The sequence below is a fragment of the Puma concolor genome, chromosome C1 (genome assembly GCF_028749965.1).
Source record: "Puma concolor isolate L17-30 chromosome C1, mPumCon1.1.hap2, whole genome shotgun sequence".
In the NCBI taxonomy this organism is placed as follows: Eukaryota; Metazoa; Chordata; class Mammalia; order Carnivora; family Felidae; genus Puma; species Puma concolor.
Window position 1 is genome coordinate 185,727,336 of NC_141674.1, and position 17,318 is coordinate 185,744,653.

The following is a 17,318-nucleotide window of genomic DNA, read 5'->3' on the forward strand; positions in this document are numbered from 1 at the left end:
CTCACAGTTGTGGAGGCTTTGAAGTCCACAGTCAAGGTGTCAGGTTTGGTGTCTCCTGAGACCTGTGTCCTCAACTCGCAGATAGATGCTTGTCTACTCTGTGTGCCCTCACATGGTCATTCCTCTGTGCAAGTGCATCCTTGTTGTTTTCTCTTTTTGGGTGTCCAAATTTCCTTCTCTCATAAGGACACCAGTTACATGGGATTAGAGCCCAGTCCATTGGCCTCATTCTAACTTAATCACCAATTTGAAGGCCCAATCTCCAAATATAGTCACGTTTAGAGGTACTAGAGGTTAGGGCTTCAACACATGAATTTTGGGGGATAAAATTTAGCCCATTACACTAACCCAGATTACTAGTAGCCCATGAAAAAGATCTAGCACAGAATGATCTTGACTTTCTAATAATACCCAATTTGGTTTTGGCTTTTCTAATAAGCCAAATGTACAGGATTTGAAAACTCAGCCTTAATTTTTTTTTTTTTTTACTCTGACTCCATGGGCTGCATTTGTTGATAAACTTCCGCCTTGCCCTGTTTATTTGATGAGTTTCCTTTTTGCAGCTTTCCTAGAGTAACTGGAAGTGACACACTTGCATCCACTGACTGTTCTTTTGTCCTACCTCAGCTGTCTTTCCTGTGGTCACACCTGTGACCTCATCCACAACAGGAATGAATACTGCTGAAATCTTGACTCCTTGCATCCACTAGTCTATTATAGACATCTCATTCAGTGATTCTTTGACCTTATTGAGATCTTTAGCCCATTGGCCTTACTCATTAACAGTCCTCCCTTCCACCTCCACCAGGTTCCTCTTCCTTTCCTATCTGGCTTAAGATTCTAAGATCCATCACTAGAATTACTTTTGTTCCCCTTCTCTCTCCAGGGTTGATAGAATTACAATACTGGTAAAACCAAATCCTCTGTTTCCTGCTTCCCTTTCCCCCTAGCAGCTATAGAAAAGTGAAACTTTTTTTTTACTGTTCTCACTTCAGAGTCCTAGCATGTAGAAAGAATAATCCTCTCCACCAAAGATGTCCATGTCTCAAATCAGAGAAGGTGATGTGATGTGATGACTGAGGCATGGCAGAGTAGGAGACGTGGCAGTGAAAATAGGTCAAAGATTTGATGCTACACTGTTAGCTTTGAAGGGGGGTGGGGGGAGGGATCATAATCAAAGAATTCAGGCAGCCTCTAGAAGCTGGAAAATGTAAGGAAATAGATTTTCTCCTAGAGCTTCCAGAAGGAGTGTGGTCTTGCTGACATGTTGATTTTAGCCCAGTGAAACCCATTTCAGAGTTTTGACCTCTAGCATTTAAGATAATAAATTTGTGTTAAGCTACTATGTAATTTGTTACAGCAGCAATAAGAAACCAGTTCAAAGGACAAACCTCAAATGGCCACTGAACACCATGTGACATTTGTACCTTCCAGTGTGCTTGGTTTTCTATTCTCCAAAATAGAGTTCTTTTCTATTCTCCAAAATAGGAGTTCTTCCCACCTTAGCAGCTAACATTGCCTTGTATTTCATTAAGAACCTGACTCCCATTATAACTGATACATGTATTTACTTGCTCAACTCCTTGTATATATAATCATTATCCCAACCTCATTGCCACATCCTTTATCCTGCCACATTTTTGGCCCCTGGCCATGCCACTATCTTCAAGGAAAAGGGATGGAAGAAGAAGAGGAAAATCAACATTCTATTTAAAAACATTAATTTAGCTTAATTTAATTTAATTTAATTTAATTTAATTTAATTTAATTTTAGAGAGCATGAGCAGGGGAGAGGGGCAGAAGGAGAGAGAGAGAGAATCTCAAGCAGGCTCCATGCTGATTGTGGAAGCTTGATCCCAGGACCCTGGGATCATGACCTGAGCTGAAATCAAGAGTCACAGGCTCAATCAGCTGAGCCACTCAGGCACCTCAACATCCTACTCTTCAATGTTAATTGAGTGTCTGCCTGTGTTATAACATATCTGTAGTATATAAACCCAAGCTTCTTCATATTTGTATGCAAAGAACAATTCCTGCTTTAATATTAAAACTTATTTTTTTAATTGTAGTCCAAAGAAGTAGTGCTTTTGTGTAAAAGAATTACTTCCTGAACAAAGACATTACAAAAAATATGAATATAACAAATTCTTTCCTTTCGGACCCTCACAGATTGTGGTGTTGCCATGGGTCACTGCCCTGTCTGGTATTACTGGTATTGTACAAACAAGTCATATCCAAAGTCTCACTTCTGCAGAGATATACCTGATGTGAAGATCTACATCTTTGATATGGAATGGAAGAAGGCAAAAGTGATGAGTTTTTACACCATGGCCACATGGTGTCAGATGAATATGAACAGCTCTCTCTTTTGAAGCCCTGGAGGCTTCCTCTGTGCCAACAAGTACATGGTGAAAAGTTGGGAAAAGATGGCTTTCACATTCAAGCACGCCTCCACCCCTTCCAATTCATCCATATCAACAAGATGTCGTCTCCTGCTGGGACCATGCAGACAGGTATGTGGGGTGCCTTCAGAAACCCCCAGGGCAGAGTAGCTAGAGTCCATATTGATCAAGTCATTATGTCCATCCTTACCAAGCTGAATAATAAGGAACATGTGGTTGAGACCCTACATAGGGCCAAATGCAAGTTCCCTGGCTGCCAGAAAAATCACATCACCAAGAAGTGGGGCTTTACTAAATTTAATGTAGATGAATTTGAAGACATGATGGCTGAAAAGTGGCTCATCCCAGATGACTTTGGGGTCAAATACATCCCTCATGATGGCTTCCTGGACAGATGGGAGGCCCTGCACTCATGGGAAACTTGGCACTGCCCCCTTATTCATGCCCACAGATAAATCCTATTTCCTGTTTAAAAAAAAAAGGATATATCCAACGATAATCAGTGACTTGAACTCTTTACCATAATGACAAGCATAAGTCAACATAATACCTGTGCCTGTTACATTAATTTTGGGGTTTTTTATTGCTTTTAATAATAATTTAAAAAATTTATTAATGATTTTTTATAGAGTATATAAGTGCATATATGTAGTTTGAAAAGCAACAGATGAACACATGTATATATATATATAACTGTACATATACATATATATGTATATATTAAAAAATTTATAAATTAATAAATATGTATATGTGTGTATGTGTATACACACACACACATCTAGTTTAAGAGAGAAATTTTGAAGATTCCCTGTGTTTCTACCTCATGGCAACCTCACTTCATCCAGGTTAACCACTGTCCTGAAATTTGTGTTAATATTTTCCTTTTCTTTATAGTTTTACCACCTGTACAAAATGTGACCAGACATCTAGTTCACCTAAGACAATCCTGGTTTAAGAATGTTATCCCTGAGTAATTATTAACAGTATTCCTTTTTACTGTCAAGCATCCTGTTTTGGATGATCTAAATTATATATGGACACAGACTTTATGTGTAGATTGCTATACAGTGGGTTACTTAGTTTAGAAACTCAGTGGCAAAGAAGAAATCTAATTTTCTAAGAAAAAGGCATTATTTCCATAGTTAGATAAAGACTCCCAGAGAGTCTTGAGGTCATGATTTGGCTTCAGTGTGTATGAAATTTCAGAAGTGCATCTTTTGGAGAAGTCAGTGGAAAAAACAATTAGTTACTTTTGAGGAACATAGGGCTTATTATTGTTGAGGCATTTGCTAGGCTAAGTGCGGGTCAGGTTGTTAATCATAAATTCTCTTTTAAAATTATTTTTAATATGTATTGAGGAATAATATATCTACCATAAACTACATGTATCTTAAATATATACCTGAGGAATTTTAATATCCAACATATTCCTGTATCCATCACCCAGATCAAGATATAGACACTTCTAGCCCCAGAAGACTCCCTCATGCCTCCTCCCACTCAGTAGCCCCTCTCAAAGATGGCTATTCTGCTTATAAGCAGTGATTAGTTTTATCTGTTTTTGAAATTCATATAAATGAATTTGTCTAGCTGCTTTTGCTCACTGATCACATCTTTGAGTCTCATGTACTAGATATCAGTTTATTCTTTTTCTTGCTGTGTAGTATTCCATTGTATGACTACACCACAATTTTTTTTAATGCATTCTACTGTTGGTGGGCTTTTATTTTTAGTATTTCCAACTTGTTCACTCTTATAAATGAGTACGAATTTCAGTACATCATCAGCAAAAAAAGAATTCCAACTCTTCTATATCCTCATTTTATTTTGTATTGTCACTCTTAATTTTAACCACTCATAATTTTTTCAACAATGATATCTCAAAAGCCCAGTGAATTATAAAATTCATAAAAGGAATTCCTTAAAACAAAATGAATCCCTCAAATGTTGTTAGTCACATTATCAATTATTTTCAAAATTTTACTGTTTCAGAAATTTTGATCAAAATTTTGTTGAGAATTATATATAAAGATATTTACTAGAAAGGAAGAATAAATAAAGGAATAATGTGTTTGCTGAGTTTGAATCATAACTTTTTTATAAGCCTATGTTAATCTATGGACCACGTTGTGTCCCCCCAAGATTCATATATTGAAGTTCTAACCTCCAGTATAACAGTATTTGGAGATGGGACCTTTGGAGATAATTAGGTTTAGATAGGCCTGGAGGGAAGGGCCTTCATGATGAGATTAGAGCTCTTATAAGAAGAGACACCAGAGGGCTTGCTCTCCCTCTCTCTCTGTCATGTGAAGAGACAGTGAGAAGGCAGTTGTATGTAGCCAGGAAGAGAGCTCTCACCTGTAACTGAATCTGCTGGAACCTTGATCTTGGACTTCCCAGCCCCCAGCACTGTGAAGAATGTCTGTTTCTTAAACCACCAAGCCTGTAGTATTTTGTTCTAGTAATCCAAACTAATACATTAAAAACTAATGTTCTACCACATGACTTCATATAAGATGTTGCATAGACAAATATGTTTAGAATTTTCTCATATAACAGGTATGATTATTTCCAAATGATCCATCATTAACAGGAGTGTGAAGAAGCATTTCTCTTTCCAATTTCTTGATTATACTGAATTCTACTTGGCCACAGACAAAAAGGTAATTCCATAGTATTTAAAAGTAGGCCAAGAGAAGGTAACATTCCTGTGACAGATCGTTAGGCCAAGGAGTCTGTCTCAGGGAAAGAAATGTAAACAATAATTGACTGTAGAAAAATAAATACTAATGCTTTTAGAAAAGAAAAAAGTTGGAGAAAAATTGGGAGACCAGCAGTTTTGATTGTCTTGCAGAAAAATCATTTAGCAAAGTCTTGGGAGTGAATTCAAGAAAGCTCAGAATGGCTGTGAGCCCAATGAAAAGATACTATTTCTGTGTAATCAGATTAAGCTTGTTACTATTTCAGTGCAAATTCTGAAATGGGAAACTAAAAAGATTTCTATTTGAGACATCAAGTGCTGGCAATGGAAGCTGAACTAATCTCAAGCGGAGTAACTATAGAAAGTCATTCTGAAAAAGGATTTATTTTCTCACTGAAAAGATGTGCTGAAAGAGAGGACCTGCCTTTGACTAGGGATATAAACAGAGAAAATGTAGATAAAAATTCAGGAGATAATTATACTATTTAAATCAAGACCACTGTATTTAATTAATTGACATAGCACACATTGATAATCTACCATGTGCCAAGTATTGTGCTATGTAATAAGGTATATGTGTTTAGAATCATTGGATGATTAACTCAGGGGCTTAAAGTTACTTGAGAATATGTACTACATTCCCTGGGAGACCTGCATTCATCCTCAGAGTCAGACATATCTACACCTATTTGCAATACTTGTGGGGGACCTGATTAAGCATAGAGTTACATGAGTGATCAAATTGCTGAGGTTAGCATTGATTGTTTCTCCAGGGTACTGCTTCATGTGTTTATTCAAATAAATAAAGCATATGTAAAGTACCCTAGATGTGGCTAGTAAATGCTCACATTATATGTGTGAGTAGTAATCTGTATGAATAGTCATGAATGATCAGCGGATTTTTTGATGGAGTATCAAAGAGAACATTATTAACCAGTAGCTGGTGATAGAAACTGTCATGTTAAGGACCCCCAGTTATTCCATTATAGGCTTTTATACCTATAATTCATGACTAAAATTTAGTTACCTATTTTAAATAACTCATTAAGCCAACATTCACTGAGCCCTTTCTGGTTACTGTGTTGAAGGTCAGGGATACAGAGATCCATGAGAGGTGTCATTTTTGGAGGAGATCAGAGTCTAATGGTAGCAGCTATGTGGGAAGATAATTATTGTATAATGTGATAAGTCCTTAAAGAAAGTAAAACCAGAAGTGGAACTGCAGAGGAGGAAGTGGCCAATTGCCCAGGATATCAGAAAATAATTTAAATAGGAGGGGATATTTTGATGATGAAACTGAGGCTGAACACATCCCATTGAGCAGGTGTGCTGAACTCCAAGTCAAGTGCTTGAGGGTTTTCTTTTCTTTTTTTCTTTTTCTTTTCTTTTCTTTTCTTTTCTTTTCTTTTCTTTTCTTTTCTTTTCTTTTTTCTTTCTTTCTTTCTTTCTTTCTTTCTTTCTTTCTTTCTTTCTTTCTTTCTTTCTTTCTTTCTTTTTAGCATCTTTACTAAAGATGAGCAGAATCTGTACTCAGAGCTCTCAAATAGTGAACGTTTTTTTTTTTGAAGTGCACTAGCCTGACCAACTGTTAGGAGGTAACCAGAGTTCACTGTGAATTTTAGAAAATGGTTGTAATTAGTCCCTCTTTCCACCTCTCTTGATTCTTACCTGCTAGATACATAAATATATTTAGGGAGAGAGTATAAATTACATTATGGGCATGCTTCTGGACTCAAGCAGAATTATATCCATATTTCAGTTCAAAATAGGAGAAAGTGTACTTTTAAATCTCCTGCTTGGCTACATTAACATTTAATAAGTGTGTATCAATTCCCATTTATGTATATATATATATTCTAAACAAGTTTAGGACTATAGTACAATTTTCAATTTGGAATAAAAGGACAGATGTAAGTGTTTCAAGTCTAACATAAAAAGGGCAATCATGGGAACAAGAAGACAATCATTAGGTCACGAGGTGTAAGTAATCTAAAATGGGTTGGTGTTGGCCGTATATTGACTGGCAATTATTCTCTCAGTTTTTGCTTATCTGAGAGTCTCTTAAAATTTCTCCCTCATTTTTGAATAGTAGTTTTGAAGATATGAATTACTGGTGGACAGTTGTTTTTTCCTTCAGCACTTTGAATATGCCATTTCTTTCTAGCCTCAGTGGATCTTGTTCAGAATCCTGGTCTATAATAACTTCTCTCTTGCTGCTTTCAGGATTCTCTTTTTGTCTTTTTGGAAGTTTGAGTATAATGTGTGTATGTATGGATCTCTTTGAGTTTAATTCTACATGGGTTTGTTGAACTCCTTGGATGTGCAGATTAATAGTTTTCATCAAATTTGGGTGTTTTTTTTTTTTTTTTTACTATTTCTCCAAGTATTCTTTCTGCCTCTTTCTCTCCTTTTCCTTCTGGGACTCCCATTATGCATACATTGGTATATCTGATGGTGTCCCACAGATTTCTGAAGCATTATTCATTTTTCTTTATCCTTTTTCTTTTCTGTTCAGCAGGCTGAATAATCTTATTTAACCTGTATGAAAATGTTTTGATTCTTTCTTCTGTCAGTTCATGTATTGTTAAGTTCCTCTAGTGAATTTTTCATTTCAGCTATTGTATTTTCAACTCCAGAATTTTTATATAATTTTTTTCTTTCTCTTCCCTATTTGGTAAGGTATTGTTTTCACACTTTCCTTTAGTATTTTAGACATGGTTTAGGTTTTTTTTTTTTTATGTTTAAGATAGCAGATTGAAGTGTTTTTCTTGTAAGTTCAATGCCTGTGTTTTGTTAAGGGTAGTTTTTACTGACTCCCTCCCCACCCCCCACCATCCATGGGCTGTAATTTCCTGAAGCCTCTGTGTGTGTGTATGTATGCCTGTTTTATAATTTTTTTTTTGTTAAAAATGAGACACTTAATATAATGTGGCAACTCTAAAAATCAGATTATTGTCCTTTCCTTTTGTTGTTGCTGTTTGTTTGTTTAGTGACTTTCTTAAGCTGATTCTGTGGTCTGTAGTCTTTGTCATGTGCAGCCACTGAAGTCTCCGGTTGATTTTCTTAGTGGTCAGCTAAGGATGGGACAGAGATTTCTTTAAGTGCCTTGAATCAGAAAGTCTCTCAGCCTTTGCTGAGGAACTCTGTATGTGTGTTAGGGCATGACTTCAGTACTTTATAGGCAGTTTACAACTCTCCCTTAGCCTTCACTTCCTGCTTGTGAATAGCCTCAATGCATGTTAGTTGTGAAAGATGAGAGTTTTCCCAAGTCTATCCTGGGCATTCACATATCTCCTAAATGTGGGTATGACCTTCTAGAATCCCAGAAATATATAGGAGTTTTTCAAAGTTCTCTGTGCATATCACATTTCCCAGTTTTTCCTCTCAAGTTTTGTGGTCAATGCTTGTTATCCCCAGCTGGAAATGCTGCCTCAGGAGCTGTGATGTTATATAATTGCTGCCGATTGTTTTCATCAAATACCCTAGGGACAGAGCTGCTCTCACAGGCTAAACAAGAACAGTCTTGAGAATGGAGCTTTTCAGTAAGCTCCCAGACCAGTCAAATCATGACAGTTCCCTGGGGATGGGGTTGTTAAGGAGTTTCAAGTATGTTCTCTTCCCTCCAGTGGCTGGTAGGCTGTTGGTACTTATAGCTATTGTAAATACCAGTAACCAAACAACCCATGCTATTGTTTTTCAAGGATATCATGAAGCTGGAGAAAGGCAGACAGGATTACAGCAAGTTAAAATGACACAAAACTCACAGTTCTTTCTGAGAGTCAGCCATTTTTTCTTGACTAAAACTCCTTGGATTGTTGTAAGTCTTTAATTAATAACCAGAATTCTGAACAGGTTGATTTTGATAATTTTTGCCACTGCTTTCATTGTGTTTATAAAAGAGCAGATTTTCAGGAAGTTCTTACTCTACCATTCTCAAAGTCATCCATCAGGCTATAACCTTTAAGCTAGATTTTACTATAAGTTTGGATATAATCAAAAGGAAGTTTAACACACACACACACAGTGTACAAATGCTACTGGGTGGGATGACTTTCATAATCTACAGATCCAGACTTCTTCTACTAGGAAGTCTTACCAGGACTTACATACTTAACCCTGTAAAGATAGGGTTGTTCCCCAGCCTGTTCCCATGTAGCTGACAATGGCTTGATCCTCATTACCAGGAAAGTAACAGAATTTGTCTTTTACTTGTAGGTTTATTAAAAATAGCTATGAGGCAAGGAATGGGTAAGAAAATTTTGCCCTCACCAAAGTCCAAGGGTTCCCTCTCCTGTCCCTAGAACTACCTTTTCTCAAGTGGTTGACAGTGGGAAATCCACTGCCTTCAAGGAAATGCCCAACCTTACTTGCAGGATGTGGGTGTGGCCGCCTCAGTAAATTAATCATCTCAGAACATAATGGTGCAAAATCAGGTATTACTCAAAGTCTGGGTTGTCTCATGTAAAACAGCACAAGAACATTAACAGTCTGTTCCTGCTTGGAAGTCATTAGGTTCTTTCCATTTTATTTTAGGTCTTTTTTCTTTTTCTTTTTCTTTTTTTTTTATTATTTTTTTTAACGTTTATTTATTTTTGAGACAGAGAGAGACAGAGCATGAACGGGGGAGGGTCAGAGAGAGAGGGAGACACAGAATCTGAAACAGGCTCCAGGCTCTGAGCTGTCAGCACAGAGCCCGACGCGGGGCTCAAACTCACAGACCGTGAGATCATGACCTGAGCCGAAGTCGGACGCTTAACTGACCAAGCCACCCAGGCGCCCCTTTAGGTCTTTTTTCTAATTTGACTTGAAGGAACCTCTTTTCTTGGTTTCAACTCTTCATCTAAGAGTTTTTGCCCAAATAGGAATACAACTTCCTATAAACCAGGGACAATTTTTAGGCACAGAGCACACTAAATTTCAAAGGAAAAAGAAACATTTTTCTCAACTCCATTGGCTGCCCAACAAAAAAGCAACAATGTCTTCCGAGACACTAATCCAGTTTATATAGGCAATACGACTGATAGTTGCTCATTCGTAATGCCAGCATATGGGTTTATGGGGCTTCTGATTTGTCCTTCAAAGAGAATAGATTCGAATTTATTTTTTTTGTTTTTTGTATAGCTAAGAGTGGCCATTTGGTCATAAGAACAAAGAAATTAGCAAGTCTCAGGATAGAACCAGTTAACTATATCCTGCAAGATGAAATATTTTTGCAGGTTTGAAATGTCAGTTTTCAGTTTCTTTACAGCTTCTACCCATAAGAATTTCAAAATTCTTAAGGATCTGGATTTTAAAAGGTCATCTTGTTGCACGTGCACTATTTTCAAAAAGCTAATCTAAACACAACACAAACACAAGAAGCATGGTGACCCTTGGTTGAAAATAAAATACTGAGGAATTTATCCCAAATCACAAAGACCACTCTTTGCAAGACTGTGATTTAATGGGAGAAAAAAAAAAAACACTATCTCTCTTGCCTCCATTTGGAGAGAATTCAGTTTCCCTATGACTGTAAATTCTAGGTTGAGTGTTTGATATTATAAAGACTTAAATACCTGACAGATGGAGACAGAAGTATGAACTACTGCAATACAAGTTGAAGTCTTGGTATCCAGGCAACAATCCTATAAGGTTCCCTTTAAAAAGAACAGAGAAACCCTGACTTTGAACTTACTAGGAGAGACTATAACAATGCATTTGTGTATGTAGTTGAGGTCAGTCTGCTTGTGAGTAAACAGGTGATGTCACCTTTTATAGCAATAGCAGGGTACAAGGACAAATTGAACACAACCCTGTCTGCCATGACTCCATCTTCTCCCTGTCCCAATGATTTAAAATTTGGGACTTCTTGTCCTAGATGGTTAGAGAGAAGCTCCAACAAAGGCAGTAAGTGAAAACACAAAAAACATAATTTTAGAATTGAGAGATACCAGTTACATTTTTGCTTTACTCTGTAACCTACTTCACATAAACGGAATGGAAAGCTTTGTTCTGATTCTATCAAGAGTGATGAAGTGCTTTGTTTCTGGACTCATCTTCACAATTCCTGCTGATCCATCTATCATTTCTGGGACCATCACTAAAATTAGTTATGCCATGCTAGTGTTCTCAATCACAAAATGGAAATTAATATCTGATATATATGCATTTGAAGATTAAGTGAATAAACCAGATATGCAAGTCTTACAGAAAACACTCTTTGTTTTCTATGAGATTCTTCAGTTGTCTGAATTAAGGAAATAAAATACATAGATCATAAATACATGGTATTTCTGACCATGGTTGTAGAGATTAAGCCAGGGTAAATAATAAAATCTGCTGAATGAATAAATGGAATAAATATCAAATCATTGCTTTTCTAATTGCAATTGTAGTTCACATAGGATTCAGACATGTCTTTCCTAAGGAAAAAAAAATCACAAAATACCCTCAAATTCTTGACCCAGAATAATCCTTGTTTTTGTAATGGACCCCAAGAGTTGGCCATCTCTCTTGTTATTACTGTGAAAAGTCTCTGGCAAATGAATCTCTTGAGGAATTTTTAAAATAATTTACTTTCAAAGCAATATACTCAATTTGCTGCAATCAATGACACTAGAAATCTTGTGAAAAATGTAACCTGAAGTAAATTTGGGACAGCTAATTTTCTCACCAATTAGTTTATTTGTCTTCTACAGGATATATAGGGTGTTTATGTGTTGGGTTGTACTGGTGACAGTTGTTGGCAGAAGGGTGTTGATTTACTCTTGCCAGTGAAAACAAGCTGTTACTTTATTTTTTGAGCAATGACAGCCCGTGGCACTGAGCACAGCTTTTGTAACTCATGAACAGTCAGGGACAGAATATAAAACACTACAAAGAATAGGGAAATTTTATTTGTGAATGCTGTAAGTAGTCTTCAGGGAATGGTTCACCTTCTTATTAAGAATTAGCAGTGATAGGATATTGAAAATCTGAAAAATTTCATTGAATTTTCTTGGCATTTCATATTATCTTCCTCTAGAGACAAAAGATTAATTAGAATAGATTAATGTAAAGGGTTATGAAGAAAAATGTTGTGTAATTCTCCAGGGTCAACCAACTGTAGGCTTCTCAATGATCTTTCCATCCCCATTGCCTTGGCCTTCCATCTTGCACTTTGATGTTCTTTCCTGCCTATAGGGCCTTTACATATGATTTTATTACTCATTACTCTTCCTGCCTCTCTTCAGGTCTTTCAGGAAAGATTTTTTTTAAGTGCCTAAATGATCTTATAACACCATGTTCTTCTTATCATAGTTTAATTTACATTTGTGATATTAATACCTGACTTGCCATGAGACTTCATGCTCATGAGGGGAAGATATGATGTCTGTTTTGACTTCACATTGTATCCCCACCATAGTACTTGAAATGAGTCCTCTACAAAGAGAGACAAATGATTAATTCTGCCTGGGAGCCAGCAAGAGATGAAATAAGCATGAAGCATAACACAGATAGCCATAGATATCAGTTAGCATAGATATCAGTTTAGCCCGACAGATCATGATATGCCAGATAAGGAAGGTATTGCAATTGTGGGAACCACATAAGCAAAAGAATAGAGACAAATAAATACATGGTGTTATTCATAAGTCAGAACATGGGTGTAGAGGAGGGACTGAGTAGAGATGAGGTTACAGGGGCAGATTGGGATCAGATTGTTTAGAGCCTTGGGATTTTAAGGAATTTGGACATTTTCTAGGCATTGAGGAGCCATTTGAAGACTATTAAGGAGTAGAATAACACAATCCCATCTGTGTTCTGATATCACTCTGGCAGCAGTGTGGAAGGCAGTGGAACTAAAAATAGGATTATAAGTAATGTGCTCATTGCTTTTCCCCTATTTGCACAGTAACCCAATTTTAGCCTTGACATACATCCTGTTTGTACAGGAAAATCCCTAAGCCTGAAGAAGTATCTCCTTATGCTATCTGGAGGAGAGTTTTGTTATAAAGCCAAAGGGCAATGTGGCCATCAGCCATCATATTGTGTCTTGTGCCAGTGAAGGTGTTTAATAACGAAGACATTTAACAAAAATAATTAACTTAATACATGGAACTGTAAAATTCTGGCATTGTTCAGACAATCTCAGAAACTGACATGTAAGAAACTGTGCAGAAAAACAGCAGAGGGAATAAATTTTATACATCTTCTAACACAGCAGGAAGGTCAACTAATTCTAAGAAAGTGATCAGCAGTTCTCTAGAAATACGTTATGGGAAAAAAAAAACAGGTTATGGAAACCCATAATATAACTTGATGTTACTAGACATCTTGAAAAATGTTAACATTTACATGCTAGGGACATAGTAATATTTATTGAGAACTATTATATACCAGATGCTGTTCTTTTTTTTTTTTTAATTTTTTTTTTGTTAATGTTTATTTATTTTTGAGACAGAGACAGAGCATGAATAGGGGAGGGGCAGAGAGAGAGGGAGACAGAATCTGAAACAGGCTCCAGGCTCTGAGCTGTCAGCACAGAGCCCGATGTGGGGTTCGAACTCACAGACCGTGAGATCATGACCTGAGCCAAAGTCGGATGCCCAACCGACCAAGCCACCCAGGCGCCCCTACCAGATGCTGTTCTAAATTGATTAGCCCATGTAATCCCCACAACTTTATGGGTGTTACCAGCTCTATTTTATGTGGGGAAAAGGAGATTCAGTGAGTGTAGATAGTACACTCCTAGGTAGCAATGACATGGTGGAGGTGGATTCAGGCCAGGGAGTCTTACTCCTTATCCCTGTGCTTTCCACACTTCCCACTCTGCCTCATCATACAGAGCTGTGCTCAGTTTTGGAAAGGCCCCTCTTTCCTCTTTATGGTCCTATCCTTACTCATTCTTTATTTTTTTTTCAATCAAAGAGAAAGCATCAATTTAGTATCAGTTTCATCTGTCTTTCACATAAGATCACATGGATTTTGTAAACACCTGGTTTTGATGGTGACCATTTAAAAAAATTGGTTCAGGCTGGTCCTGGCTGAGGAGATAAGAAATACTAGAAATACAGGCTGTTAGAAATCTGATTCACAAGATGTCTGTAGAGGGCCACAGCTCTAACACAGAACCCTAATTGTTCTATCTCTGGGGTGTTGTTTTAGAGTTGATTATATCTTAAAAATTTTGGTGGGGGGGAAGTACACAATTAAGTTATTTTTTTCCTAGTAATCTGTTCCTCGAGTTTATAATGTCAAAATCACAAATAACTCTACATTTCCTTTTGCTTTGCTTTCTTCCATCTTGAAAAACCTCTTATAGTAGATGTCAACTAGGTTTTAGGCAGTATTCTTTCTTGGTGTTGTATTTGAAAGTATTCTTGTAAAAATCCTGATGACTCTTGGTGGCTTTGACACAGTAATGTTCAGAGTTACTGTAGTAAAGGAAAAACAATTAGAATCCTAAGTGGCATGAGCCATTTTAATAGAGCCCATATAAGTTCAATAATGAGAATGTTTGAAACAGTTAAATACTAGTAACAGTAATGATTTCAAAACTATTGTCATGTGATGAAACCCTCTTGATCATAATAGCCTCCTAATTTTATGTAAGCCTTCGTTGACTAAAAGGACTAAATGTAGTCTGAGGAAATCAATAGGAGGTACCAGATACACTGTATTTTTAACTTATAGAGTTCTAGGCTCTCAGGGGTAATGTAGTTTGGCTTCCTACCCCTCCTTGACCGCTGTCGTTTTCCACACACACACAAATCCACCTGTAATCAGGTGACAGCTACTCCAGGCTTTATAAACTTAAATGCCTATAGAAATCAGACCATGATATAAACGAATAAAGCAGGCCAAGATCCCTCTCTCCTCTTTCTTGAAATCAGCCATACTGTCTGCTATCTTATATTTTTCTACTTTCAATACAGATGTGGGTACAGGGAAAAGGTTCTCTACTATGAGGAAAACCATAGTGCAAATAAGATGATAAAAGGCAGTTGATACTTTGCCTTTAGTTAGGGACCAACAACTTCCATGCTGGAATGTTGGGCTCCATGCTGCCTTCTCCTGGTCCTCTTCCGCTCATCCCAGTCTACCTTTTAGGTCTCTCATTCTTAATACCAAACTCTTTATCATTTTTGAGTGCTTTGAGTTGCAAGTAATAGAAAATATCATTAAACTGGCTTAAAATAACAAAGTAGTTACATGGTTTACAAAACTAAGGGTTACATTTTAGAGGTTGACAGGGCTCAGGTGAGGTTTGATCATGGCTCCATCTCCATGTCTCTATTTTGTTTGCCTCTGTCCTTCTTCATCTTGACTACATCATCTTGATAATTTCTCTTGGGTAAATGGCTGCAGCAGCTTCAAGTGTCATGTAGATACACCACACTGTCCAGGACAAGAGCAGCCCTTATTTACCTCAGCTGTCAAACAGAAGTCCTGCACATTCTGCTAATGGAACCAGTCACTGTGGCCAGGATGATCAGATTACACTCACACCACTTTGGGTCCATCTGTGAAGTTGGGGCTAGGCCAATATCACAAAACTATGGCTCGTACTTAACTGAGAGAGAGTGTAAGGATGTGGAAGAGGTCTAGGCTTCAAGGTTTTCTCAGGTCACAGCCCCACAGAGAAGATAAACAGTCAACAGTTGGCTTTACTTGGAGATTTGATCTTGTCTGACCCCATTTAACACTTGGACCAATGGCAGTTCAGAAGATCACGACTGGCAAACCTTGGATCTCTTTCTCACTCACGTAGCTGGCAGGAAAGGCCCTGTAATTTACAGTTCCTTCCATGTCATATGGATCAGGGAGGAACATTTTCACAATGGAAAGAGGGCAGCTAATGTGTAAAAATAACATGTTCCTTATTTCCTTATTCCAGTTTTATTGGAATATCTTATTTCCCAGTTTTCTGCCCTTCAACGAGTCATCGACATCTCCCAGAGATGATACTACATTCCCAGGCATTGGTTTTAAGGACAGACTCATAATGTGCACTAGTGTGTTTTTAAAACACTGTGAGAACAACACATGGAATTTATGTCTAAGTGTATCTGGCAATTAATACTGTTTGGATATATTATATACTACAAGCTTGCTGCGTACAATCCATGAATCACTCTGTGGTATACATCTTCCTTAGCATATGTCCAAATTTTAGTTCTTAGCACAGTGTTTCATCACACTCTTTTTCCCTCTATGCATATAAACAAAGAGCTTATCAGAGAATCAAGAGAAAGAAACGGGCCTTAAGAATTTCTCTTTGCCCAGAATGAAGGGTGAGTACCTTTCAGGCTCTGGTCATTGGTTCATATTAACCCATCCCTAGAGATCCCCCAGGTAATCTTGATAATTACCTATTTTTGGAAGCCTCTGAAAAAGGATGTACTATGTTCTCTTCACTGAAATATTTAGAGCCCAGTGGATACAGACATAGTGCTAGCCTCTTCAGTCTGAGCAGTTAAGGAGTCTTTTATGGAAAACACTTGGAAAAATCCCTTTTGATGGGGGCCTGTGTTTTTTTTTAGCATCATTATGTGACCATTTCTGCTTCTAATAGAAGGGGGTGCCATTGACTGACTATAGAGCTGGTCTACCCTTCTCTGGCCACAGATTGGATCTGTGTCAAGGAGGAACACATGTGACTTTGGCAGAATTCCTACCTAAACCTTCCTCTTTGTTTAGGGATCATGCTCATTTGCTTTTTATGCTTCTAAAAAAAAGAAGCCTGTTCCTCCCCTTAATGTCCCAGCTGATGTAATTGATAGGATGTCATAAAGGGGCCATAGTTACTTTCCCATGAAAAGTAATAAGAAAGGTTAAAGTAACTCCCATCTCCTCACATTGAACACTGCCCAGGAATGTTTGTTGTTCATGTAGGCTCTGCTGCAAGTTGTGGACAGTTCTTCTGACCTATGTTCCAAAAAACTAACTGATAAGTTCTAAAGTTCAGGACTGTGGGTGGTTGAAAGAATCCCACCTGCAGGGGAGGGCAGGGGTAGGAGGAGTGAGTCTAGATTAGCGCTGTCCAATGGAGATATAATGCAAGCCACCAATGTCAGCCACAGTAATTTTACATTTTCTAATAACTACACTAAAAAAGTGAACAAACATTACTTGTCATTGGATTTAATAGAGATTAAAGGGAAAGTGCAATCTTTTGACTGATACCTTTTTTTGTGATTTCTTGCGATGTTTGCTTCACTTTGATGAGACAAAAGAAAAAAAATATACAG

The 17,318-nt window shown here is 37.4% G+C and overlaps 1 protein-coding gene across 1 annotated transcript; it reads left to right on the forward strand.

The window, feature by feature from the left end:
- Positions 1-2,219: 2,219 nt before the first annotated feature.
- Positions 2,220-2,857, forward strand: LOC112866627 (large ribosomal subunit protein uL16-like). The gene has a single exon (XM_025929584.2). It carries the CDS (start codon positions 2,294-2,296, stop codon positions 2,855-2,857), a length of 564 nt encoding a protein of 187 aa, XP_025785369.2. The 5' UTR covers positions 2,220-2,293.
- Positions 2,858-17,318: the final 14,461 nt, after the last annotated feature.